At 38.2% G+C, this 26,556-nt stretch overlaps 5 protein-coding genes across 5 annotated transcripts; 2 read left to right on the top strand and 3 right to left on the bottom strand.

The window, feature by feature from the left end:
• Positions 1 to 255: 255 nt before the first annotated feature.
• On the bottom strand, positions 256 to 5,569 carry tmc2a (transmembrane channel-like 2a). The gene is made up of 20 exons (XM_077737962.1): positions 5,536 to 5,569; positions 5,269 to 5,307; positions 4,773 to 5,184; positions 4,399 to 4,554; positions 4,221 to 4,311; positions 3,925 to 4,006; positions 3,731 to 3,837; positions 3,398 to 3,496; positions 3,142 to 3,284; positions 2,859 to 3,006; positions 2,596 to 2,784; positions 2,345 to 2,524; positions 2,097 to 2,255; positions 1,833 to 1,961; positions 1,659 to 1,726; positions 1,301 to 1,540; positions 1,104 to 1,229; positions 912 to 990; positions 642 to 762; positions 256 to 544 (listed from the first exon to the last, which is right to left on the bottom strand). Exons 1-20 carry the CDS (start codon positions 5,567 to 5,569, stop codon positions 357 to 359), a joined length of 2,790 nt encoding a protein of 929 aa, XP_077594088.1. The 3' UTR covers positions 256 to 356.
• A 2,046-nt stretch (positions 5,570 to 7,615) lies between these two features.
• LOC144210568 (AN1-type zinc finger protein 5-like) lies at positions 7,616 to 10,635 on the bottom strand. Its single transcript, XM_077737288.1, has 6 exons — positions 10,439 to 10,635; positions 9,213 to 9,390; positions 8,621 to 8,768; positions 8,409 to 8,509; positions 8,159 to 8,287; positions 7,616 to 8,021 (listed from the first exon to the last, which is right to left on the bottom strand). Exons 2-6 carry the CDS (start codon positions 9,367 to 9,369, stop codon positions 7,873 to 7,875), a joined length of 684 nt encoding a protein of 227 aa, XP_077593414.1. The 5' UTR covers positions 9,370 to 9,390; positions 10,439 to 10,635; the 3' UTR covers positions 7,616 to 7,872.
• Positions 10,636 to 11,233: 598 nt separating this feature from the next.
• Positions 11,234 to 13,658, top strand: ccnb1 (cyclin B1). Its single transcript, XM_077737287.1, has 9 exons — positions 11,234 to 11,365; positions 11,552 to 11,680; positions 11,926 to 12,009; positions 12,072 to 12,260; positions 12,341 to 12,499; positions 12,562 to 12,798; positions 12,873 to 13,013; positions 13,090 to 13,200; positions 13,272 to 13,658. Exons 1-9 carry the CDS (start codon positions 11,345 to 11,347, stop codon positions 13,374 to 13,376), a joined length of 1,176 nt encoding a protein of 391 aa, XP_077593413.1. The 5' UTR covers positions 11,234 to 11,344; the 3' UTR covers positions 13,377 to 13,658.
• A 5,195-nt stretch (positions 13,659 to 18,853) lies between these two features.
• Positions 18,854 to 19,348, bottom strand: pmchl (pro-melanin-concentrating hormone, like). The gene has a single exon (XM_077737589.1). The coding sequence runs from the start codon at positions 19,332 to 19,334 to the stop codon at positions 18,954 to 18,956; it is 381 nt and encodes a 126-aa protein (XP_077593715.1). The 5' UTR covers positions 19,335 to 19,348; the 3' UTR covers positions 18,854 to 18,953.
• Positions 19,349 to 23,320: 3,972 nt separating this feature from the next.
• spag8 (sperm associated antigen 8) lies at positions 23,321 to 25,460 on the top strand. The gene is made up of 6 exons (XM_077737739.1): positions 23,321 to 23,477; positions 23,874 to 24,012; positions 24,242 to 24,287; positions 24,669 to 24,783; positions 24,991 to 25,053; positions 25,313 to 25,460. Exons 1-6 carry the CDS (start codon positions 23,427 to 23,429, stop codon positions 25,415 to 25,417), a joined length of 519 nt encoding a protein of 172 aa, XP_077593865.1. The 5' UTR covers positions 23,321 to 23,426; the 3' UTR covers positions 25,418 to 25,460.
• Positions 25,461 to 26,556: the final 1,096 nt, after the last annotated feature.

Genomic DNA, 26,556 nt, shown 5'->3' with positions numbered 1-26,556 from the left:
TCATTTACTAATAAACATGCCAGTGAAACTTTGTGGGATTGTATGTTGTTGCTTAACCAGATCATCAACATTTCCTCCTATTGCACATCCAGTTCTCCATACTATACAATAAAAAAAAATTAAAAACTACTTTAGATTGTTATTTAGGACCATATCCAGAGAAGTCCTGCTTTTATTATTATTGCGATCCTTGTGAGGATAAGCAATACAGAAAAGGAATAAATGGAAATATACAATAATGTATTTTTGCACGCAGCACTGTAATATTGGAGATAACTCTATATTTAAAACGGACCAAATTGAGATCCAGTGAGTCCAATTTAAAGTCTGCCAAGTCAAGAAAAACTTGGTTGTCATTATCTGGGAGGAGCTCCTCTCCCACGGCCTCGCCCAGGACCGGATCCCGGTCCCTGTTCTCTCGGACCAGGTGCCCGAACTACGGGCCCTCGAGTAGAGGGATTGGACTGATCTTTCTGAGGGTCAACACCTTTCCCAGCAGCCCGAGGCTTGGTTTTCATTGCCTTTGGTGCCTCTGGTGTCTTTTCTGTTTAACAAGACATCATGATCAATATTACAGTTAACACTTGCCTGAAATGGGGGGAAAAAGGCTTTTTTTGACAAGTCAATGCTTACTAACTAACCAGGCTCTGGAGGTGGAGAGGGGGGTGCTAGAGAGCGATTTGGCAGCAGATCCTCCAGGTCTTTCATAACTTCATTAGTGGTGTCAGTGTTGTTTCTCCTATTTTTTTCTTCATCGCGAGCCTAGGAAAAAATCAATAAAAAAATAAAAATAAAAAATATATATATGATATAAAAATAGAGCCCATAATATGAAATAAAAATACTATATATGTTTTTGAAGGACCGCGACTACTAAACCCAATATTTTTACTAAGGTTGTCTTAATTTACCATCTGCATTTTTTTCTTCAGATCAAAGTTGGCGTTCTTGTATGCCTCTGAAACAGAGTTCAAATAGTAGATGGCAAGCCTGAAAAGCAAAGAAAACATATTTGATGATTCTCAATGACAACAAAGATGACAAACCTGAAAGTCCAATTTTATCATTCTTATTTTTTAACATATGTGGGCCTCTTTACTCACACCATGAGCAAAACAGCTGGAATAATGAGGCCGGGGTTAGCCACGTAGCCAAACAACGTCCCGATAAAAGCTGGCAGATCCAGGTTGATCGTCTCAATGATCACGTCGAACATTTTTGCCTTCCCGCTACAAAAATCAAAGTCCACAAGAAAATCAGACATAGTCTAAGTTTAGAAATATATTTTTGTACATGTTACCTGAAGGGTCCGCAATCAAATGAAGGTGGGAGGGTCATGATGGTGTAGACAACTGGCAACAAACTGAGGAAGAGGATGAGGAGTAACAGACCCATGTAGAAGTTATTGGATTTGGAAGCCTTGAAGACTCTCTCATGGGGAACGTTGGTGGCCATGACGGCCCAACACTGATAGTACATGGATGTTAGGAGGCGAAGAACATTGATGCCCACCAGACCCGGTGCGTAAAACGCCCCCATCCTAAAACATGAATTATTTCATTCAAAAAATGAAAACATTTCATCCCAAATTATTATCATCATAATAAATTGCTTAGGTATCACATTATGAAATATAAGACATTCAATAAAAATCATACCAGATCATTCCTTGATTGAAGACAAGTCCCAAAACATTCCCACTGATGTCAAACTCTCCGTATGATGGCTAAAATGTAAATACATTATCATTATTTTATGTACAGTTCTGCAGTGGTTTACCTAGTAGAAGTATTTGAGGAATAGGACATCGTAGCAATAGCATTTATACTTACAAATCCAGCCTCTAGGTCCCAACACCAGCAGTAATTGAGGAAACGGACTATGACAGCTCTGGCAAAATCACCTATCAGGATGGTCAAGTAGGTAACTTGGATATCCGATACAGTCAGCTTTACAAACTCCTACGAAAATAAATACCATATATTAAAATTGGGAATAACAACATAGAGTTCAACTTCATCATTAAAACAAATGGACATGGAAAATGTGATGCTCAAAAGCGAATCCAAATGGAATCTTATGATGGATGCCCTTACTATGCCAACAGCGGTCTCCCAGCAAGGACCCCTAATGATATCAGCTGGGTTCATGGGGGGCGGAGTGGACTCTGTGTCATTGATGAAGCGGGTGTAGTTCTCATAATATTCTTTCATGGCCAATATGGTGGCATTCTTTATGGACTGCTCTTCTTCCAGCTTTTTGGTCAAGAGAAAATTGAGGTTAGGATTACTGTAACGATGCTGAGGATCACCTTTAAATACTGAGCTAGAATTAACAGACACACCTTGGTGTTGACCTCGTCAAAGAGGGCGAAGAGGAACGTGTACAGGTTACCCAGCAACAGGGCAAATATGCGGCCCAGCTGCCACTTGAGGGCGATACGAGGATGGTAGTCCTCAAGTTCAGCAATTGTCTCAAACAGAGGAGGGCACAAAAGGCCCAGCAGAGACATGATGAGCTCCAACTGGAACAATAAAAATGAGATTATCTTCACAACACAACAAAACATTTTCACATCTTCATTTTTTTTGTTACCTCATTTTTTTCATACCAGCTGAGATCATCCCTATTGGCAAACTCCTGAGAGCGTTTTACCACAAAGTAGATAAGATATCCACTTCCTCCGAGGCTGCAGGTGATGAGGACGTTGGCCAAGACCCTTAGAAACCTCCTCAAATGAATGTTTTCATCCTTCTGGTTCTCCTGCTCATCCACAATGGACTCCTGATCTTGCAGAGAATTCACAGCTCAATCTCTCTTTACGTCTCACATTTATCGAGCAGGCTTTCAGTGGTTACCTTAAAACTGGTGGTGATCGACGCGTACTTGTTGTCTGCAGTCTCTGCATTCCCAATGAGATAATCCCAGCTGGTGAACATCTTCCAGGCAAAGGTGAACTCACCATCTTCTCCCTCCCCACCTCCAAGATCTGCATTCTTTGCCATTCTGAACAATGAAACAAATGGACTTGATTGAATATATTTGTGGACACCAATACAAGATTCATGCCACAAAATTATGACATCATTTGTTTGTCTCTGTTTACATTGAGATGGGCTCATCTGACAAATCATGACTCACGTTTGTATGACGACCATCAGGCTGTACCCAAATGTTCCGATCCCGACCATAAGGTAAGCCAGAGGTAACCTGAACTTCAGCAAGCCGATTGTCCTCTGGCTGTTGTAATAGCCATAGAACAGGACAGAATACTTGCAATATCCCTGATGAAAGAAAATACTTATATGTCTTTTCCCTTATGACGGATTTTCTAAGAGGGACTACATAAATAGACATGTTTTAATGTTTTTTTTTTCTAATTGGATCTGAAACTTACATTGAAGTCCCTGAGGACCGAGTAGTCTTGTGCAGTGGCCTGCTCTGCTCTAGGAACAGTCTTCCTGGGAATTGAACCATAGGGAAGTCCCATGAGAACCTGCATCACCAAAGAAGAAAAAGAAATTGGGTATTTTTTTGTTCTAATCATTACTTTTACCTTTTTTCACTCACTAACAGTCCTTACAGTTCAAATGCGTTCCAAATCTTATCAAATTCAATGCAAATAAATGAATTTGTGGCAAATGTATTGAACTTAAAAAGTTAAAAACAACAAAACTGTATTTGCCTGTTATTATTTCGCATACCACTGGAGAGAACACATGTTCTTTACCTCAGGAATGACCACCAGTCCAAAAGTAAAACCGAACATAACAAGGTTCATTCCGTACATCCAGCGCAGGAATATAAAGTAAGAAGCCACAGATGAGCCAAAGTGACCTGAATACATTGAACAAGTTTTGTTAATCAAACACAAGAAGTCAGTACAAAGCTGCACAAAAAAATAGGCCATTAATTATGACTCACTTTCCACCTCTTTAATCTTCCGTTCCCAGGGAATACAGGCTGTTCTGAAATTTTCAAAATCCCTCTGGAACTTGATCCATTTCTTTGAAAAACACACAAAAAAAATAGGCAAACATTGTTAAAAGTCGTGTTCCACCAATACCATATTTATTTAGTTGTTTTTCTATACCAATTCCGACACCCTGCTGTGTACTGATACCCCAAACTTTATAAAATAATATACATTTTTTTTGTTTTCTTTGAATACTACAATTATTGCTATCATCATTATTGCTAATTAAATTATTTAAACCAACCTTTGTCATCATTACTTTGTAGGCATACCATTTCCTTCCTTTTCCTTTGCCCAGAGCACCTTCAAATTTATCTACAAACTCTTGAGCTTCTCTGTAAAGAGGGTATAATAGCAGAATATTCAGCTACAAAATGCATATTTGAAATTTTGCTTTGTTATTACTTCAGGTTTGACATTACCTGAGGTGTGTGAGTCGCCTCTTCATCCTCCATGGTTTGTTCCTGATGCTGGATATCAGTTTCTTCTTCTCCTCAACCTCTTCCATCAGCAATGCCATCTCACCTTCAGACAAAGAATCTTCCTCCTCATCAGAACTTGAACTGGAGTCCGATGAACTGGAAATGGGTGGCACAAAAGGTGACAGGCTTATGAGGTGAAAACATGACTTTCTAAAAATACTTTTTCACTAATATCGGATTGAATGTCTAGAGCCACCCATGGGTTAAAAAGTGTCTGAACAAATAACAATCAAAATTACTTAACATGCATTAATGAAAAGAAATATATTGGTAGAGAATGGAAATCAGATGCAAATAGTGGGTTTTCATCTTACCTTTCTGCCTTCTTTTTCTTCTTTTTGTCTTTTCCTTTGGCATCACCCTTCTTGCCTTTACTGTCATCCTGCTCTTTTTCTCCTTTTTTGCCTCCTCCCTTTTTCCCTTTCCTTCCTTTGGGCGCATCACTGTCTTCCTCCTCCTCACTGTCCGATGCCTTGCCTCTCCTTTTTGTATTGGCAGCTCCCCCTCGCTTCTTCCTCTTCTTGGGCTCCTCATCTTCACTTTCATCCTCGTCATCACCGCCTCGCTTCTTGGTGCCCTTCTTTGTATTTGCCCCCTTTCTCGTCCTAGGGGCCTCCTCTTCGTCATCCTCGCCCTCACTTGTCTTTTTGGCACGGGATTTTCTTCCCTTTGGAGCAGTTCTTCCAGCAGCTTGTCTCCTGTTGCCTCGCCTCCGGGTGTCACCATCTAAATTCAGAATTAACAATATCAACTATCATATTTTTTGACGGGTGTATATGAATATTTCATGGAATATTGCAGCTGGTTTACCATCACTGTCACTGGCATCCTCCTCCATATCAATCTCAACTATGTGAACAAAAACAAAATACATTATGTTAATTTAGTCAAGCATTTATTTGTGTGCACTTTATAGTGAAGTTTTATATCTCAATGTACTTGTAAAATGACAATAAAACTAAATATTGCATTCAAGTTGAATTGCAACTTGTAAACAATCCAGTGGCTTGTGTTTAAAAAATAAATAAAAACAAAAGATATATGTATTTTATATATAGATTTATTTAACCAGCTCACCTTCATCTGTAGATAAATCCCTTTTTCTCGGCATGATGGAAAAACACAAGCGTCCAGGAGTCCTATACAGCGGAGTCCTCCCAGTAGCCGTTTAATTCTTCTTTGTCTCGGCTCGATGCCAGTACCAGACTCAGGTATCTCTCAATGCTGTCACTATGACAACCGCAGCAAGTGATCTTGTTCTCATAAAGGTATTCAGGACAAAAGCAACAAAATCATATTTCTGAGGTCATTCAAGGTTGAACACCAAAAGACACTTTCTAATATGAATTACTTGTTCTTTTCCACAGTGGCATGATTTTATATATATTAATGAAGCAACCTGTTTCTGGGGAGAACATTTTTCAAATTAATTTGATTCCTTGATGAGACACCATCCGAATTTCATAAGTATCTCCCATTTGCTTTTCCTAAAAGGGAAAAACAACCAATTAGTTCAAGAAAAAGTTGCAAAAGAGAGTCTCGTGTATCTTTGACCACACGCACACGTGGATGAGCGATAGCCAGACATTTAAGATTTAATGAAGGTTTAAATTTCTAAAGGCGGGGACTTAACACTAAACAGTAAATACCTCGATTTTTATGCCTGCATGACAATAGTCAAACTAACCAATCAGAGTACGCGAACCATAACATTGAACAGTCCAAGAATATTTTTTAAACATACATATATCCCTGACAACCATTCCAGTTAAGATGGATTGGACACTTAGTGACAAGCCTTTTTAACAGTATATTAAACTATATTTCCTTCTAATCTTATGGTGTTAAGATCCAAAATTTAGTTCTGTAGGATTATTTAGAAAAGTGTGCTGTGTGTTGGAACTGTAGAAAAGGACACTTTTCAAGCCGAGTTTTATGGTGTGGAAACGTGACCTGCAGTCATGGCCGCTCAATGTGGGAGATCCTGTTTCCCCTCACGTGCAGAAATGAGGCAATGGCAGTTGATAAGCAGCTGCTTGATCGCAGTAAAATGGTGTTGCAACCGAGGTCCATGCCTCTATCACAGGTATTCCCAGACACTTTTAGATCTACCCGTGATATCCGAATGAAAACCATGAATGATTCAATCTAAACACCCCTATTTAAAGTGCTCTGAGAAATGTAATATTAGAGAAAAACCATTTTAAGTCCATTCTTTTGGAGAATCTCCATACTTGTGCAAACACGAGCTCAACAAGAGATAACAATTCAATGTCAACGACTCTTGTTCTAATTTTTGTGAACACATTTTATTTACATCATCCAACTTACTCTGTTTTATTGAAAGAATACACACACTGCAGTATATAAATAAATGTTTGTACAAACTTGCATAACTAAAAAGAGGTTTAAAAAAGGGGAAGGGCAGCCAGACCCGCCTGCCCACAAAAAATATTAATGAAAAGCAAACACTACTCACAAATTCATCAACCAGTCACGCCTTTTCCCAACAAAAATAATGTCTATTTTTTTTTATATTGATCGCAACAATGTAACACTCCCAACATTGTGAATATTACCTCACATTAAAACAGCAGAAAACATTCCAAAGTGAAAACTGACAAAGTATTAGTGGAATCAAACCATGTCAAAGGCAAAACAAACGATTCAAGTTCACTACTTCGCTACTTGTCATGTGACAACAACATACACATTGGTGAAAAACTGTTTTGTGAAGGGGATGTATGAGAATACAAGAAACAGTCGTGTTAATCAAGGACCTAAAGAGCACAAGGCTGATGTGTCAAAATTCAGCTCTTACTCAAAAACACACACAGACACACTCCAACAATTGAATGTTATTTTGTTAGCAACATGGACACATGGAAGCGCACACTTGCAATCACAGGATGCATTTACCAGACCCTTTTGGGAAAGGTTGCGATTTGAGCAAGGACCCAAACTCAAAATGAAGGGGCAAAAATAAAATGAGAAGAAAAACAAATACCTCTAACATCCACTTTGCTACTCATGCCAGCAGAGAGCAAGCATGGCTGGGCAGTACCAAGCTCAGTACAGGCTAATCACATGGTCCATCTATCTTAATGGAGCCTCACAATGGCCACCCGACAACCTTCAACTGCTCTATATAAAAAAAAAAAAAACACTTTCTCCATCAAGAGCAACACAGGAACAGCAGTATAGAAAACAGATGGATACCATAATAGATATGGAACCACCTTCCTTCGGCTCACTAGAACATTCTAAAAATAAAAACTATACAAAGAATGATATCTGGAAAGAGAGATCAACAGAAAAAAGACATCCATTACTGGATGTTGGGGTCCATTAGAGACGGTGGGGCTCAAGTCCATTTTGTGTAAAGCCGGTCGTTCCAAGAAATCAAAGTCCGCCTCATATTCTTTGAATCTTGTCCGCAACAACCACGGGGTTATCTTTACGAATTTTGGCCACGGCTTCAGCTTTGTAGTCGTAAGGACAGTTGTGCTGGTCCGAGTAACGGTGAAAGCCACAGAACATGTTCCCGCACCGGCAATCAAAACCTGAAACAGCGCAACGAGACGAGGTAAGCCTGGGAAAGAACAACGCCTCCAGAAAGAGATGGGACTGGTGAATAGACCCAACTTGGGAAGACCACTAAAATCAGTATAACGGGTTCTCCATTTCAAATTTAACTCACCTGTAAGGCCAACTTTTTTGCGGCACATAAAACAACGGTTCTTCTTGGGTTTGGGAGGCTCGGAGTCTCGGGACTCTTCACTGCCAGCAGTGGAGGCCTGACAGGCCGCGCCTGTGATCTGATCAGCCACTGCGAATGCGCAATAAAAAGGACAACTATCATTTCTCAAGTACACGATCCACTTGTGTATAGTAAATGGAAAATGGTTAAAGAATGAGGGTGGGGCAGAGGATCAAACTAATATACCCACCAGGCTCTGCAAGTTCTGCTTTACACCCCAATGTGCCTTTCTCAGGCGAGATACTCATCTCCGCCATCTTTTGTGTTACAGAACATGTTGCTGACATGGCACTGCAGTACAAGGGAAATATGCGATGAAAAGCTATGATAGGTTCCCAGAAAAGATGCAATCAAAGAAGTTAGCAGTTAAAGAATCTCAGCTTTCTTGAGAAAGGAGCTTACCCGAGAGTTTCCGACACTGCGGCTTCAGCAGCAACTTCAGCAGCAACTTCGGCTGCAGCCACGGCTGCCGCTGCTGCTGCAGCATTATTCAATGTAGCCTCTAACCTCTGGATTGCTGAAGCCTCCGCCATGGGGCCACCGCTGCTGCCTGATGGAAGAGATGCATGACAAAACACTTACACAACAAAGCCAAATGTTGATCTCTCAACCAGATTTGATTGGATTCGTCTGATATAGCCGGAAGGAAACAGAGCTAAAAGGAAGTTTGTCATATTTGTTACAGCATAGCTCTTTCCTGGTAACTGACTCCAAATCAGGTGTTCATGTAGTTCAATTCCAAAATAGAGAATTTGGAAAATTATGTTATGATATATTCCATTTTTTTGGACGACTAACATAAGCCAAAATAGCATTCAATTAATATAACCTTTAAATTAAGTCTCTGCTATTAAAAATAAAGACAGGTTCATATCAGGTTAGGGCACCAGGCATGAAATGGTATGCCCCTCTCCCCATGAGTATGTACACACACACACACACACACACACACACACACACACACACACACACAAAAAGACACAGTAGGTCTTACCCACAACATTGAAGGTACCGACACCACCATTGTTCTGCCTTGACAGGTGTTCCTTGTGGCAAACAGAGCACATGCCATTAGTCCTGGGGTTTCCATAGAAACCACAGCCATTCGCACAGAGCATAGGAGCAGGGCTCTGATTGGTCTCCTGAGCCATAGTGATGTCTATTGCACTGACCTGGAGACAAACAAACAAAAACTTGAAATTTGAGTTGGTTTACAGTAGATCTAAAAAACAAGGCTCTTTAATATGTTTGCAGGTGTCGAATGAGTCAAAGAGTTCCAGTGACTAATGCTTCAGCACCTAATTTTGGACAGTTCCCTGCTCTAAACTTTGGATAAATTGTTTATGCTATGGTATGGACAGTCTTAATTAAATGTAACTTAAACAAATACTTTTGGCGATGTAGTCGATGCACACACATTATACCCTTCAAAAAAAAAATTACAAACACGTGCCAAGAGTTCCCCTCGTGAGATCTCATATCACGAGATGCTAAGGGGAAAAAAAGAACCTCTTTACATCACAACAAGAATGTACTCGTTATCTATTAAGGCTACACGGTGGGTTTATCATACAAAACGAAGCCAAATCTAAATCAATAGCAGCATGTTTGCACAATCAAGACAAAGGCTGGTAATCCAGCAAGTATTCCTACCCTAAAAACTTTAAACGCAACCTTAATACAAGGCCAAAAATAAACATATTTGTGCTACTATGCAACTGGTTATCCTCGAATGAGTTTATGAACACAAGACGTTGGCAAAAAAACGGCCGATTCCTTTAAAATAGAAGCAGGCCACAGTCGTGTAACTGGAAGAAATCCACTGAGTCATGCTAGCACGCTAATGTCTGGCAAACAAACATTTACTGATTTCGCGTTTGGATACATGTCACCTTCCAACATGATAATGGAGGGATATAGTACCTAATATATAGGACCTAAGACGTCTAGATTAAATATATGTTGACCCTTTTTTATGTCTGGTAGATAAAATATAGAAGCATGTACCCCACTTTGACGGTGCTTTCTGTTCCTTTTTCCCCTTTTGCTTGAAAGAACATCGCTAAACTAACAAAACGACCATTTTAACGAATTGTTTTTGAATCATTCCTTGACAATAAAATTGAAAATATGATCAGGTATTCACCAACGACACCAGTTGCCTATGTTATGTGTAAGTTTCTCTAAACAGTCGGTCTGCTCTCTCATAAAGTTACTTACCTCTCACGCCAGATAGTTGACTTTTTCAGATCAAATTAATTAATTGAATTTGAAGAACACAACTAGGGTCGTCTATTTAACGTTTGTAGCTGAATTCGTTTGATGGAGGAAGGATTTTAACTCCCTGTAGCGTCGCTAGCGTCCTACTGTGTATATGGTGTTGCTAATTCTACTTCTTCTTCTTCTTCTTCTTCTTCTTCTTCTTCTTCTTCTTCTTCTACTTCTTCTACTTCTTTTTCTTCTTCTACTACTTCTTCTACTTCTTCTTCTTCTTCTTCTTCTTCTTCTACTACTTCTTCTACTTCTTCTTCTTCTTCTTCTTCTTCTTCTTCTTCTTCTTCTTCTACTTCTTCTACTTCTTCTTCTTCTTCTACTACTTCTACTTCTTCTTCTTCTTCTTCTTCTTCTACTTCTTCTACTTCTTCTTCTTCTTCTTCTACTTCTTCTTCTTCTTCTTCTTCCTCCTCCTCCTCCTCCTCCTCCTTTTTTCTTCTTCGACAAATTAATCTGAGTGGCGGGAAAACAACTCGTGGAGAATTACTGCCACCTTTTGACATGGAGTGGGATTAAATGATAATCCTCCTATATATTTTTTTTCTTCTTTTTCTTTGTTTGAATCCTTTTTAGTCATGGAAATGTTGAAAGTTTTAACCTCAGATTTGAGTGTTGTTTCAGAACATTTAAATGCAAGCAGAATAATTACGGTTTTGTAAATGTGCAGAACAATTAAGCGCATATTCGCTCAACCAATCAGCCGTGCCTACATTTCAATTCAGCCAATTGGCTTCCAGTGCGCGAGGATTTAAACCAAGACCAGCAGTTTCCTTAGTCTGAGCACTTGGTACTAGCGCATCGCAGTTAAACGTACCTATTCAGAACTCTGTATCCAGCAACAAGTTTTTAAACATGGCTTTTCGTGTGACAAGAGTAAGTACTTTACAACTGATCATGGATGTTTTTAGATTTCTTTTGGCGTGTCTATGATGTAGCCTGAATGCTAAACTTTTCGCCTGAACTTTGATATAGATTCTGCCCTATGCTTGCTATTCATTTAAAGTCGCGTTTGCCTGGAGATCCTGCAGCAAAAACGGTTTTAAACGTGTTTCTTTTCAGAACCGCCTGGCCTCCACCCGTACTGGCCCTGCTGGCAAAACTTCGTCCGTCACTGGGCCTACACTCAAGACTCGAGTCGCCCTCGATGAAATCGGTAATGTTCCAGTGAAGCAAGAGCCCCAAAAGAAGGTAATGTCTTTATATTGAGAAATACTTCAATCCCTACTAAGAACCAAAGCATAGATCTAGCCTCTTTAGTTCCTATGATTAAGCCCTGCAGCCATTTTATCAAATGCTATCAGTTTCCAAAATTCTCTTGCATGCACGTTTGTTTCAGTTGATTTCCATCAGTTAAAATCAGTTTCTCCTACATATCATGGCGATTGCTATGTTGGCTCTAAAATCTCTGAATTTCTTGGTGGTATTCTCCATAGGTGGTAGCAAAAGCCCAGGTTAAGAAGACAAAGGTTCCTGTTGTGACTGAAAAGACTAAACCCAAAAATGTTCCTGAGGTTGAGGTACGCTTTCATCAAAAATAGTTTGCATTCAACCTGATCCTAAACAAAATCATTTATTTTAGGTGGTGCCTGTCCCCGTATCCCCAACACCAATGGAGACTTCAGGGTGTGAGCCAGCTGATTTGTGTCAGGCATTTTCTGATGTCATTCTGGAAACTGCTGTCAGGGATGTGGATGCAGATGACCATGACAACCCTATGCTCTGTAGTGAATTTGTCAAAGATATTTACAAGTACATGCGTCAGCTTGAGGTGAGATTGAATGCTATGAACCACATTTGAGTACATAGCCTTCCTCACCAGTGTTGAGACATTTTTTTCCTTGTCTTCAGGCTGAGCAAAGTGTTCAAGCCAATTATCTCAAAGACCAGGAGGTGACTGGTAATATGCGTGCCATTCTTATTGACTGGCTTGTCCAAGTGAGCGTGAAGTTCCGCCTGCTTCAGGAAACCATGTACATGACTGTGGGATTAATTGATCGCTTTCTTCAGGTAAGTCAATTATTAAGTGGTTGACTCATTAAATTCTAAATGCAATCTTTTAACTTCCATAGGTTAACCCAGTTAGCAAGAAAGAGCTGCAACTTGTTGGTGTGACTGCCATGTTCCTGGCCTCAAAGTACGAGGAGATGTATCCACCTGAGATTTCAGACTTTGCCTTTGTGACAGACAAGGCTTACACCACTGCTCAAATCAGAGAGATGGAAATGACAATCCTGCGGGTGCTGAAATTCCAACTTGGCCGACCTCTTCCACTACAGTTCCTAAGACGGGCTTCAAAAATTCATGAAGTTTGTTTCTAAAACGTCATCTCGCTTCATCTGCTTGATTCAAACTTTAAACTGTCCTTTTTTTTTCCATAAAGGTTACTGCAGAGCAACACACCCTGGCCAAGTATTTGCTTGAGCTGACCATGGTCGACTACGAAATGGTTCATATTCCACCTTCTAAAGTAGCCAGTGCTGCTTTGGCTCTTGCACTTAAACTCGTGGATGCAGGTGAATGGGTAAGTGTTGCTTGATTAGACCATGTCTTTTTAAAATTTGGCATCTTGGTCACATTTTTAATTTATCTTGTTTTAGGATGCTACCTTGCAGCACTACATGACCTACACCTTGGATAGTTTGGTTCCTGTCATGGCTCACATTGCAAATAATATTGTGAAGGTTAATACAGGAAAAACGAAACATATGGTAAGAAAATCGTCATATTAATCTATACTCTGACTTGAAGTACAATGCACTGATTTTAATTGTTTTTACAGGCTGTGAAAGGAAAGTATTCCAGTTCAAAACAAATGAGAATTGCAACTATCTCACAGCTCAACTCTTCTATTGTGACAGATTTAGCTAAGCAAGTCACTCAGTGATATATGAATTTGTTTATCTTTGTACAGGTTTGAATGTTTGTTGAATTTTTTTTCTTTTCCCAATTTTAATCACTTTTACGCTGCTTTTAAAAATGCACAAGTGTCATTTGGTTACATTAGTTAACCTACATTTCATCTTTGAAATACTTGCACTGTGCAACTAAGAAAGACTTGTATGTTTTTATATTCAATGATTCGTCATGGTTTTGCTGTGTATATGTACAGCGAAGTTTCAGTTGTTTCATTCTTAAATGCGTTTAAAATAAATGTTTTTGACCAAAATATTGTTTCATGGTTCTTGTTTTACTCTTTGGGAGCTGTTCTTAGATAGATGAATATAGTGTTCAATCTTAACTTATTTTCTGCCAGCAGAGGGCATACTTGGTATATTTTTGCAATTTGAACCAAGTTGCAATGGGGTTTTCTATTATTGTAGAACTAATCTTTTTTTTTAATCCCCTTTGTGTAAATTTAAAGAACTCCGCTCAGCACTTCAACCTAGGTATATTATTGTAAATACTTGTGAAGAAAGGTTGCTTAATAAAGGCAAAGTTAACCTGTGCATCATTTCAGTTTTTAGCAATTGCACTCCTGATTTTTTTGCATTTGAAAGGCAATGATGCTGCACCAAGCCAGACATTTAAAGCCATTTGAAGATACACTAGTTCCTTTGTCTTCATTTCCCTGAGACCCTGGAAGTAACATTTGGTCCCAATCCATTTTACCATTCCCCAAGGACCCTATATGGGCAGGAACACCTGCTGTGTATTACATGAGCTAAGTCACTGTTCATCAGGTTCACAAGGCCATTGCTCCCTGAAGCACTTGTCTAATGGTTTGTGGGAACTTTGAAAATAACCTTTTAGTCTTTAGCAGGCTTTGCACCATTGATATGCAATATTGGCACAATGACAACACATTCAATGGCCAAAAAGGCAAAATTAAAAAATAAAGTACTTTGGCTGAAATATTTCAAAAGTAAATGAATGAGAAATAATGCCCCATTTTGTTTTCCTTAAACCACTCAAGTGCACTGTTGTGTTCCTGTGGGATGCATCATTTGTTTTCGTTTTCCTGACAAGCAAGGCTTTCAAGCGCACAGATAATACAAAAAAAAAAAAAACATACTTGGACACTGAGATCATGGCTGTTCAGACATATCAGTTTACAAGAGAATCATCTTTAGCTGGAGTTCAAATCCACACATTTGCAGTTTCCTGGACATGTGCATGTGCTATTTATGTTTCTGAAACAGGTAACTTTGCATTTCCGCTGTATATAATGCAATATTACCATAGTCTTCTTCTTTATCCCTTGCTCAGACATTTTATCCCCTTTACACATTGAGGCTAAATTGCAAGTATTTGCTCGTCAGCACTGAGGTCCACCAAGAATAAAAACCTTGGCCTGAAACTTCGCAAAATTCCAGCAAGTTAGAGATTGTCTGAGATCAGTCTTGAACATTTTGAATCTTCTTCCCAGTCTAAACATGGCTCGAATTTGTCTAAGCCTTCTAACAAATAAAATGTTCACAAGGAGTGAATAATCCGGTCCATCATTTCTGTGCATCTTAATTTAAGAATGACAAAGTCAAACAAACCAGCAGTTTGGTTTCTGTTTTTGTTTTGGCGGGGTGCTAATATGTTGGCAGAAAGCAAAATGGAATTTAGGTCTTGTGGAGCTGATCTTGAGTCCAGCATGGCATGAATAAACATAGGGGCATTTATTTCTAGGGGGTATAGATTTTCACGTCAATGTAATGTGCCTTCTAAACTTTTGGAACATGAATTTAAAAAAAAATAAAAATAGTGTCTTGAGGGGAAACAAAGAACCTATTCTGACATATTACAGGCAAAGTGCTGGAAGTGGGCTTTTCTGGAGACCACTTAAGCTTTTCATGTTTGGGTTTATTCGCCAGGCGCAAGTAGACTTGAACATGAAGGTTAAACCAACATTTGTCAAACTGTCTGAAAGGAATGACATTGTTAAGCACGTTGAAAGGAGGATTGCACGGTAAGCAGAATCGAGATGTTTTGCTCCTGCTTCTCCTTGCAAAGTACAATAAATTTAATTTAACATTTATTATTAATTTTCAACCCATGCAAGGTACTCATAAATCCCATTGGCTGCAAATCTGTTTTCATTTCAGTCCAAATCCGGTCACTTCAAATGGATTGGACGTCAAACACTGTTAAATGTAGACAAGGAGTTAAAAAATGTTTGTTCTTTTTCTACTACCCATAGTTAGACGGGGTGTTTCAAGCACCCCTGCGAGCTTTATGAAAATAACTGAATGGTAATAGTACATGATTGGCATCATTTTATAGACTGGAACTAGTATTGCTACAACACTACTTTTGGATATACAGATAATTTCAAAATACATTTTTATTGTTAATAATAATTGCACAGTTTTTAACTATGATAGTATCAAGAATATTAGCTTTTTTTCTGATAGGTGAATGTAATGAAGAGTCCTCCAGTGAGGCAGTATCTTCCGTCAATGCGTTGTAATCTGACCTGAGCAGCCAAGTCAGACCGCCGGGCAGACGTGAATCCTGAGTGGTGATAAATCCTAGCATGTTTTGGAGGAGGGGGGACGGAAGACGTTGACACGTCGTAAATCAACATGTGTCATTTGGCCAGTACATCTATATCTGTGATGTTTATTACTTGCATCTACCGGTGGTCCAATCTTTTTCAAGTTTTTAATGGAAATGGCTGGTCCATCACCTATTGGATACAAATGGATATTCTATTTAATTTCAATGCTAATTAGATTTTTAATAGTTGAGGAAGGGTGGCCCGGTGTATGAGTGGTTACAATGTCGGCCTCACAGTGGGTGATCTGGGTTTAAATCTAGGTCGGTCCTGCAAGCCTGTACTGACATTTCTTCTCAAATCATTTGTCAGTTACTTTAGTTGCATTACCCAACTCAATTTGTCAACCCACTTATAATATAGATTATTAAAAAAAAAAAAAATTGAGTTCTTGAGAGGTCCCTTAAGGTCTTGCTTATTTTTTTTTTAGGTTATCAAAGATATGAGTGATTACATTTTTTGGTCAAGAGTATTTTTTTTTTTTTAAATACTCAAAGAAAACATCCTATACATCTTCAGAAGTTGCATTTCCCCAAATGACAGTATGGATTATATTATAACAAATTATTTTAATAGAAATGGCTCGTGTCGTGCTTCCTGCATGTTAATTTTTTAAGAAAGCAATTATATTTCTTTTATTCACCCCCAAATAGAGAGTAAGAGAGGCACTTTAATAGGTTCCTGATAATAATGGCCATCTTTATTAGTGGTACTAAAATAACACAGAATTTACTGGCTTATAGAGATTTTAGCCCATTAAAATCGTCAGCTTTTTAGGCCTGTCTTTTCTACCTGATTACATAATTCCTCGTATTGATAATTGCTCTTCACCAACAGCATAAAAGAAAGAGACTCTTTTAAAAATGTTCCTAACTGGGAAAAAATGAAATGGCTCAGAATCAACCATCAACCATGTCTCTTTAAACCTATTTTTCATTCATTTTTCCGTGGGATTTACGGACATTTTGCAGTTTATCGGCCACGTGACGGCTTAACAAGCAGCAGAATCACCGGTATTGATTATATTGGTCAATAAAGCCTGGTTTTCTCCCGGATGGTTATACTAATGCACTTAGGGTGAATGTCACAGCAAACATTGCAGGCCAAGTGCCTTAATTATTAAAATGCCCCTGTTTCCCCCATCTGCAGCCCCTGACCCTCCATTAGAGGCAGAAGGGGAAGAAAGAAGGGGGCGCATTAGGATGATGTCACTTTTTTTCCCAGTTGAACCAACTAAGGACACCTGGGACTAGATGATGAACTCATGGTCATGATTCATAGCTTAACCAAAGTCTGTAAGGACGCTGGTCATTTTAAAACCCCAATTTATGAAATGTATTTAAACATGAGTTTAAAATGAAAATCATTTAATAAATATACTACTCTGACTGATAAGGCCTGTATAAATATTAACATGCTGTGTGAAAAGTTAGGGAAATCTGAAATGATGCTCAATTGTTAAAGCAATGTTATTTCTTGCATCATCAATAAATACATAAAGGATTTTTTTTAAATCACATAGACCACCTTGTATGGGAAATTGAGTTGCATGCCTTCCCTTAAAATCACAAAAAGATAGCCATGGATGTTGTCAATGTAGTGTGAAGTATTTCTGCTCTCCTGCTGGAATTACTTCTGGGTCATTTCTGGGAAGTTTAGCTGGACTATATGAAGCACAACCACTAAAAAAACTTAGTGGAAAATCAACTCCATTTATCACAAGAAGAGAAAAAGTGCTAAAAAAAACATAAAAATGATAAAAAAGGGTGAGAGGAGCTTCCATTCCTATCAGATGGTTGAGGAACACTAATACAGAATTGGATAAAGTCACACAAAATGTTAGTCTTGTCAAATCCAGTCTATTTTTAAATGTTCTCCATAAATTGTATGTACATCATGTCAAATAATAATTATAATAAAGCAATACATGGAACTGTTGTGTACATTTAGGTGATTATTTCAAAATATTTTCTATTGGTGATATTGTTACCTTCTTGGGTGATTCTCAACGCGCTGAACATTTAAACCTACTAAGGATTCAATTAGTAATACACATCGGCAACCCCTCTGGCGCCAGATGCCATGCAAGCGTTTGAGCCTTTTTATTAGATTTATCTTGCAAGAGGACACAAAAAAGATGGGAAGGCTCTAATTGGGTTTTAGAATCAAATTTCATCTTGTGAGTGCCAGTCATTGTCCCAGCACTAAATGCTACAATAATTATGGACACACTTTATTGCTTGAGACAGATGGTGGGGGCAGTTCACTTTTAAGTAAATTGAACATCATTAAACTTGTCCACTCGTCCACCTCATTTGACTCTGTCCATGTTTCACGATGAATCACTTCACTTATTCTAAGGCTGTTAAAATGTCAATATTTTATCACCTTTTGTATCTTTCTTCTGATTGACAGTCATTCTTTACCCTGTATCTTATTATACTCTGCGTTAGTTTGCAGTCATTCATTTATTTTTCACTCATATTTGTGGTCTCACTATTAATGATTCACTTTGAATACCTATATATTGTATTATGCACATTTTTTAATTAAGCGTGCTGATGTCCTTGCTGTAATTGCGTTCCCAAAACAAAAGAAAGTATTGACAGAATGAATTATTTTTTGTTTGGTGGCTTTTGCTAATTAAAATTCATTTCTATAATAGTATACGAAAATATCATACACATTTAGTATTTGTAAAATGCAGTTCTTTTGGTTACCCATTGAAAGAAGATGAAATATACGCAATGTGTACAGCAATATACTGTAAACAATTTTCTTCTTTTCACTTCAAAAACCTTTTCTTGTTCACCTTGCACCAATGAGAATGCACAAACCAAAGCCCCATCAACATGATACATTAAAACAAGCACAAATCAGAATACAATATTTTTTAATCTGGATCTATTGAGCATGGATTTCATATTCCGGAATACATTACAAGCCAGCACAAAGCAGTAAAAGCGGTAAAGTGTCTTAGACTTCCCAGCATGGCCGGTACACGCGTCCCACCATGCATCTCATGGTGTCCCGCCTCAGGATGGGGATGTTCATCTCCTGGCCGCCGTTTTTGTGCTCCGCGACCTGTCCGTTGTCATCGGCCCGTCGCTTGAAGAGCGGCAGTCCATTGCGGAGAGCTCGCAGCTCGCTCCAAAGACTCGGATCAGCCACGACGATGACCTTCTGCCCTCTCGTTTTGCCGTTGGCGAAGGTATCGGCCTGGACGCTGTTGAGGTCCGTCACCTCCTCGCTCAGCCAAGAGGCCAAAGTATCTTGCTCTAAGGAGCTGTCTTCAGCCAGGGTAGAGTGCAGCAGGAGCGCAGCGGAGAAGATCACGCAGATGACGGACTGTCGCATGGTGGATGCTTGGATTCGGAGGACAGATGTCTTGATGTCTTGTTTTGACATCAACCCGGGGTTTTATAGCATTTGGTCCATTGGATTGTCCACTTGGCTTTTAATCCTTAACGTCATCAAAGGTTGTCCCGTTGTGTTGAGGAAATTAGTTGACGGCATTAAAACATTTTGTGGCGGTCAAGACTGTTGTCCTCTTACAAGTTAATTAAAGTCTTTTGGCGGATGAAGTTGGACCGTTAATAACGAAACGGCAGGAAATCTTTAAGTAAGTGCAAGTGAGTAGACTAATCCAAAATGGCTGGCTTTTAAAATAATGGACTTGGATTAACCACCCGTGAACCACATTATGGTTTATCGTCTTAACTCATTGCTCGCTATTATTTTGTTAGTAGGATTAGTGGGAGAAGGTGGCAAATGATTGTTGAAGTGTGTCTTTGTCGGGGTTGAAAAGTTGGGAGATGTTTCCAAAAGGAAAATCTTTTCACCAATCTGACATTATGAAAGTCGCTTCGAAATATTTTCCCCCCAATTATTGAAGCCAGATGGTTTGTAGGACCCGTTCACACATGCACATGCATAATAATAAATACATTTGCATTTTGATGAGAGAAGCAAAATATTCTGGGCTGTAGGAAAATAGAATGATTTTACGTTGTCATTCTGCATGAACATAAGTTGACATGTTACTGAAGAATAACTTTATTTGTCATTAAGGAAAGATTCAATACAAAATATGTATAGTATAAAAAATAAGGTTCTGTTTTTTTGTTCAAGGATAATAGTTAGTGACACTTGAAATGATTAAAAAGGATCTATTGCGAGTGGGAAGCAAAGGTTTTAATCAAGGTAGTGAACATACAAGTACTTTAGCATAGATTGGCTTGATCGATAATAGCTTGTAATTAGAGTAATGCCGGTAGGCCAACTGATGCTTTTTCTTTTTTATCTAAGTTTTTATATAATCCTTAGAAGCCCTATAGTGTTAAACTGACAGTTTTCTATGCATCGGAAATGAAAGAGAGAAATATTGTCCATAAGAGAGATGTTTATTCCATTTTTAAATACGATCTGTCATTGACAAAACATCTTTTTTCCACCTCCTTATTTTATGCTACTAATTGGGCTGCATAAAGGTCACGCTATATTTGTTTGGTGGCTATATAATAAGCACATGGGAGGAATATAATGAGTCAATACATAAGAAAAATAAAGCTTGAAATATTATTATCAATATCAATATTACCCAGCATTGGTACTTTATTTCTTAGTACTCCCAAATCCAAACTAGACTTTGTTAATCACGTTATCTGTGTTTTTTTTATGATCCATTTGTGTTTCTATAGATATCATAGGCAAGAATTAAACACTGATTTGGGCACGTGCAGACTCACAAACATGTCTCGGTAATGATGGAAAATGGCAAAACTCAGAAGAGTGAGAAGATGAAAGCCCAAAACTGCTCTCAGCATTTATTCGGAAGCTCCAGTTGGTAATGGGAGCTGTAGTGAGTTGGGCAAGGTCAGGAAAAGATTAAAGTAAAGCTAAGAAAGATGAACAGGGATCCGTTGGCATGGAATAGTCACTTTGACAAAGTGGCAAAAAGTGATGATGCAATACAGGCATACCCAATCTACATTCCCAATGACATGCAAGCATAATAATAGCCTCTATGACGATGTCAATGGGACTATTTAAACACAGTTAATGTGTGTTATTCAACGGAGTCATACGGATGTAATGGTTGGTCTAGAAAAATCCATCGGAAGTGTCTGAATCACTCCTCCTTTTTACTGTCTAAAAGAAAGCGACCGGGTCTGAATCTTTGCCGATGTTCGTGTTTCCATAGTGACCAGTTGTTGAGCAGATTGCGTACAGCCTTGCCCACACAGGCCAGATTAAGCACCCTGACTTCTGGGTGTAGACCTTGATGTCAATGGTTGCTAAGGAAGGAATTTCTCGTCTTGTTTCAATATATTTCATTCAGATTTTAATCACAAAAACCCAGTCAGGAGTGTAGTACTGTGTGGCTTTATTAGGTACACTTGGACAATACAAAATGTGAATTTTTAAGTTTTTTTGCCATACATTGGTAAAAAAATGTTTTCAATGTGCATATATGAATTAAAAGATCAACATTTGTCTTTAACTCAGTTCTATTTTAATTGGGATAGCTAGCATTGCATTATTATTTTTCACTGCCATTGACGGCCACAGACGTTAGATCCCTTTTTTTTTGCAATATTTAATAGTCACTGCTAATGAATGACACTAATATCAAACAAATTTCACACAGGACCCCTGGTATTGATTAATAATTCCCTAATGGCCATACCATTCCAAATAGATTGGGCGTCTATTACAGTCAATTGCAGCCAATGAATGATTTAACTTTTCAGCCAAAATTCATGCACACCGTGAACACCTGAAAAGCTGTGCTAAGCCCAATGAAGTTTTTCAAGTTGTGAGTGCTCTTTCATGCCGAGCTGGCAGCCTGTTCCAGACATACTGGCCGCCTGACAGTCAAAACTCTGCTGCAGAGTCGAAGCAACCGGCTCTGTGGTTTTCATTGAGTCTTATATCCACTGTAACAAGACCGGGGTGTTATATTTAGCAGCATCGTTTTGAATAAAGACCGAGGGGATGTGATGGGAAATGGATTGGAAGTGAAGGTAGAACAACAGGATTGTGTTATTTCAATGGGGTTGAGATTTGACAATCTTATCTGGGTTTATGATTCAAATGGATTAGATATCTACATTATAGTAGGAGAACATTGAGGTAATAGTCTATTATTTTCTTAATAAAGTAGAGAATTTGAAATAAATGTGTAGTAGTCAATACTTTTAAATTCACAGTATAGAGAATATGGTTAATCACATTTAGCTAACTGACGTGAAAACAATTCATTATGATTAATCTCATGTCATTGTTTTTTTGCATCCTAATTACCAAATTACTTTTGTTTTTATGAATAACCAATTCACTGCTACTGATTTAAATATGAACATCATGTGACATATCAGCAGCCAGTTTCATTAGTTTGCTACATATTCAATACGTACAATTCTGAAGGAATTTTAATAGTAATTATTCTAATCAAATGGACGGTACAAAAAGCGCATTTATAAAGGTGGCTGAAAACATCTCAGCTCTTTAAAAACAAAGCATTTTTTCTCTAGAAAACACATGCTTGAGTTGAATCCTGCTGTTCAAATGAAGATTGGCTGGATCAATGATTGGATATAATTGGATGTCAAACAGGTGGTCAATTGGCAGGAGCGTGCACCCACCCACTAACGCCTCCTCTAATTGCATCCTGGGGGACAAAGCTATGTATTAGTGGAATCACATACTCGCAAACTTGCTCTGTGGGCAGCTAAAGGAATGTAAGCTTGATGATTACCCATTAATTATCTATAGGGGACAACCATCCCCTCCATTCTGTATATAATCAATACATATATTACTTCTAATTAGGTTCATTTCTCTGAGGTGTACAACATGGATGGAGATATAATATACTGTACATGGAATGAACATTATAGTTTGCTGACATTAACTTATTGGCCATTGACGACATTAAATGTCCAATTTCTTACTGTGATTGGCTGGCAATGAGTTATTTATATTAGTGTTAAAACCAAATAAAATATCAAAAGTATTTCAATAATAAACAATTGCATGGAAACATGTTTTAAGTGATAGCAAACATTCCAACTTGGAACTATGATCAATTATAGAGATAAATGAATGAGTAAAATAGAATGTGATGAAAATCTGGAAACTATCAAATTATTCAGGGCAATAAAAAGTAGACACACTGACTAGACTTAAAATTAAACTCAGACGTTACAACATGTTAAAAATATCACTTTTACCCTCAGCTATTCAAAGTATGAACGAATGATATGACGTCAAATTCAGCCACATCGTGGATATCTTCAAAGGTTTCAACTTCTGTATGTTTATGCGGTTACCATGGAGACGCCCTCGTCGTGGTGACTCGAACGCACTTTCGGTTTGAAACTTCGATGTTCATTCACACTTTTTAAAATATCGGATTAGATGATCTAGTGGACGACATTTGCAGAAATGTGTGACAAAAAAGGGTCCGAAAATCAACAAAATGAGCGTCCACAAGAGGTGAGTGTTTGAGAATTAATAAAGAAAAGAAAATTATCTTGTTTAACATGACATGCACCTACTGCATTTTTACAAAATGTTGCTGGCAGAGATAGATGAGCAAATATATTTTATTTTACTGAATATATGCAATGAATGAATTCAGGAAAATCCATGTCAAATTAAATTATAACCATTTATAATTATTCCAATGTTGTGAATCACTATTCATCATCAACAAAATATTTTTTTCTGTCTTACTTTTTTTGGAATAGGTAACATATTCACTGCAAATGACCCTAATATCAAACCACTGATGATAATCATGACCTCAATCAAGATCAAGATGTCCATTTGCAATTTAGTAATTCATGGTTAATGTATTTTTCTCTTCTTCCAAATGTCACATTTTTGAAGCCCAAACAAACAAGGGCCGAAATCCTGAGACGTGGACACAGAGGAATCCTCACTATGAATACTGGAGCTAAAATGGAAAGCATGACCACCCTGAAAGCAGCATTTGTCCCTCCGAAGAGTGCAGGGGTGAGGCTGCAGGGTATGTGCACTGTCAAAAGCAGGGGTGCTAAAGACATCGTTCTCGAGGGGCACATTGTAAAAATACCAAAATAATTGACAAACAAGGCAATTTGAAATACATTTTATTTGGGCGGAAAACATGACACAGGACTGATTTGGCCCACGGGCCACCAGTTTGACATCATTATTTTAAGTAAATCCTTGCAATCGTTAGACCACATAAAAAAAATGTATGCTTCCTATTTCAGGTCTCAGGACGGAGCTTTTGGAACGACGAATTGGCCAAATAATCAGGTAGTTATTCAAATTGCAGTTGCAGTTTTAGTGGTCCTTTTGTAATTTAAATCAAGTGTATTGGAACATTCAATAACCACCTCATCACTCAGGGAATAACTGACCAAGGATCTTTCATGACGCATTGTTATACTTATTTTTGTTATTGCTCTATTTATTTTGCTCTTGAGAGAACAACTCGTCTAAACTCAACTCCATCCAAGAAGGAATACAGAACATTTTTATGTGAGAAACATTAAAAAAAAGTCCAGCCCGTTTATTACATTTTCACCTCAGCGTCACATCACAAGTGATCAAAGATGAGAATAATTTCCCTAAACTGAAAATACTTGTATTTTCACACATAAATTATGCAGTAATTGTCCGATGGTGTATTCACAGAGACAAGATTCATGCAGAACGGAATCCTCCTCTTCCCCAACAGAAGTATTCATCTGTAACCCAGAGAGATTTTAGAGTTGAGGGATTTGTACCCCAACCTAGTAAAAACAACCGTGTATGTATCTTGGAATCCTTTTTAATTTTTTTTTTAGTCTATGACTGTCAATGGCAAAAGGATACAATAGTAAAACTAATTGATTGCTATGGATAATTCAATGTTATACTTTGTAATATAAATTGGGTTGATTGAAACCATGTCATGCACATGCAGTTTTTATTTTTTGTCTAAGACTGATTTTTCTTTTATTATATCCATTTCCAGCTTCATGATTATACAACAGAGCAGGCCATCAGCTATTGGAGTGAAAATTTTCAGCGGGTCCAGGTAGGTCATATTTGTCACTGGAATATATTTTCACACATTTATTATTTGGGATAGTTTCTCTGAAAGGTAAAGTTTGGAGTTGTAAAATGTGTAGTACCAGGGTACCAGGGTGAAAAATAATTATTTGAAAGACAAGAAGCCATATTATTCCTCCCATTTATTTTGCACGTCTGCAACCATTTCTAACCAGAGTCCACAAATAATCAGAATTAAAGTGGATTTTAGAATTTAAAGGTATTTCTTTTGTGTTGTTTTACAGGGCGTAAGTGCAGTTGAGTGCCCTAACACACCTTTTAGAAAGTCAGCCCAGTTTTCCACACCTATCGGGGAGCTGCGGGATGACAAAGACCCTTTTCTTCAATAATTATCAAAATGACTGCTTTTTAAAATAAAGTTATAAACTCATATTTCTCCATATTTCTTCCCTCCATTTGAACATGTGACAGGATTTTAGCTGGTGTAAAAAGGACAACAACAACATAAGGTTAAAATGTATTTATCTATAATTTACTCCATTGTTGAGTGATTTGAACAACTTTTAGGATAGGTTTAAAAAAATGGTGCTCACAAAAGCTTCCTACAGCAAGAAAACTACAATAAAATGTAACTTGCAGAGCCTCCTTGAGATGGATGTGCATCTTGATGCCATGCAAATTGGCAAACAGAGCAATGTCACTGGAGAAATCAACTGTAAAGGAGCTTTTGCTACTGAATCTCATAATATGTGTTCTGTCAATCACGGGACAATACCGAGAGATGTTCATCCTTCTTGAGCATTCAGCAAGGATTAGCGGGCGGTAGCTATGGTGACAAGTTATTTTAGTTTATATGAACGCAGAACATTAAATGATAACAGAAAGCCTTGGGGAGATTTGTACTTGTCATTTTAGATGTCATATTATGAATGATCCCCCCGCCCCCCACTCTTTATTTGCATGTCTTTTTGGTGTCATGTTATTTTGGTCGAGGCGGAAAATCAGAACAAATGCTGGAACATTTGCATTTTAATGCACAATTTTCCAATCACTTTTGATATAAATAAACCATTCCAAGCATCTGTTTTGCTATATCAAACCAGAACCAGTGATACCAGCTGGGTTAGTAGGTTAAGAAACCCACCGTTAAAATGGATATGCCATCCATTGCAGTCAATGGCAGTCAAGATTTTCTCGTCACTGGTAAGAAATACCATCTGGAAAGCATGTTTTTTTGAGTTGGACTGCAAACATCAAGGTTATAGACAGAGCATCTACTTGTGTGAAGTGAACAGGAAAACATATGGTTCGGCAGAGAGATTCACACTAGTGTTTTGCCTCTGAAAGATAGCATTTACCAGAAGGAAGTGGGCGGTAATTACAGTCACGCAGTTGGGAAAGAAAGATGGTCTGCAGCACAGCGCGACAGACCAACACATACGCGGATACCAAGTCCAAGTGCCACGGCTAATAATGAGCATCTAATGAGAAATGATGTCACAAGAATAAAAGATGCTTGCTCTCACTG

The sequence above is a fragment of the Stigmatopora nigra genome, chromosome 17 (genome assembly GCF_051989575.1).
Source record: "Stigmatopora nigra isolate UIUO_SnigA chromosome 17, RoL_Snig_1.1, whole genome shotgun sequence".
NCBI classification, from domain to species: domain Eukaryota; kingdom Metazoa; phylum Chordata; class Actinopteri; order Syngnathiformes; family Syngnathidae; genus Stigmatopora; species Stigmatopora nigra.
This window is presented reverse-complemented; position numbering and strand designations above follow the sequence as displayed.

What these genes read in the sequence shown, in the direction of transcription:
- tmc2a (XM_077737962.1), bottom strand. Translation starts at nt 5,569, where the DNA reads ATGCCGAGAAAAAGGGATTTATCTACAGATGAAG. An exon ending in CGGTCCTCAGGGACTTCAAT is followed by an intron (nt 3,285 to 3,397) that starts GTAAGTTTCAGA and finishes TTCTTTCATCAG; the next exon opens with GGATATTGCAAGTATTCTGT. An exon ending in TTTGATTGCGGACCCTTCAG is followed by an intron (nt 1,230 to 1,300) that starts GTAACATGTACA and finishes TGATTTTTGTAG; the next exon opens with CGGGAAGGCAAAAATGTTCG.
- LOC144210568 (XM_077737288.1), bottom strand. Translation starts at nt 9,369, where the DNA reads ATGGCTCAGGAGACCAATCAGAGCCCTGCTCCTATGCTCTGTGCGAAT. An exon ending in GCAGTGTCGGAAACTCTCGG is followed by an intron (nt 8,510 to 8,620) that starts GTAAGCTCCTTT and finishes CTTGTACTGCAG; the next exon opens with TGCCATGTCAGCAACATGTT. An exon ending in AGCAGAACTTGCAGAGCCTG is followed by an intron (nt 8,288 to 8,408) that starts GTGGGTATATTA and finishes GCGCATTCGCAG; the next exon opens with TGGCTGATCAGATCACAGGC.
- ccnb1 (XM_077737287.1), top strand. Translation starts at nt 11,345, where the DNA reads ATGGCTTTTCGTGTGACAAGA. An exon ending in TGGCTTTTCGTGTGACAAGA is followed by an intron (nt 11,366 to 11,551) that starts GTAAGTACTTTA and finishes GTTTCTTTTCAG; the next exon opens with AACCGCCTGGCCTCCACCCG. An exon ending in CAGGAAAAACGAAACATATG is followed by an intron (nt 13,201 to 13,271) that starts GTAAGAAAATCG and finishes TTGTTTTTACAG; the next exon opens with GCTGTGAAAGGAAAGTATTC.
- pmchl (XM_077737589.1), bottom strand. Translation starts at nt 19,334, where the DNA reads ATGCGACAGTCCGTCATCTGCGTGATCTTCTCCGCTGCGCTCCTGCTG.
- spag8 (XM_077737739.1), top strand. Translation starts at nt 23,427, where the DNA reads ATGTGTGACAAAAAAGGGTCCGAAAATCAACAAAATGAGCGTCCACAA. An exon ending in CGAATTGGCCAAATAATCAG is followed by an intron (nt 24,288 to 24,668) that starts GTAGTTATTCAA and finishes GTGTATTCACAG; the next exon opens with AGACAAGATTCATGCAGAAC. An exon ending in AACCTAGTAAAAACAACCGT is followed by an intron (nt 24,784 to 24,990) that starts GTATGTATCTTG and finishes ATCCATTTCCAG; the next exon opens with CTTCATGATTATACAACAGA.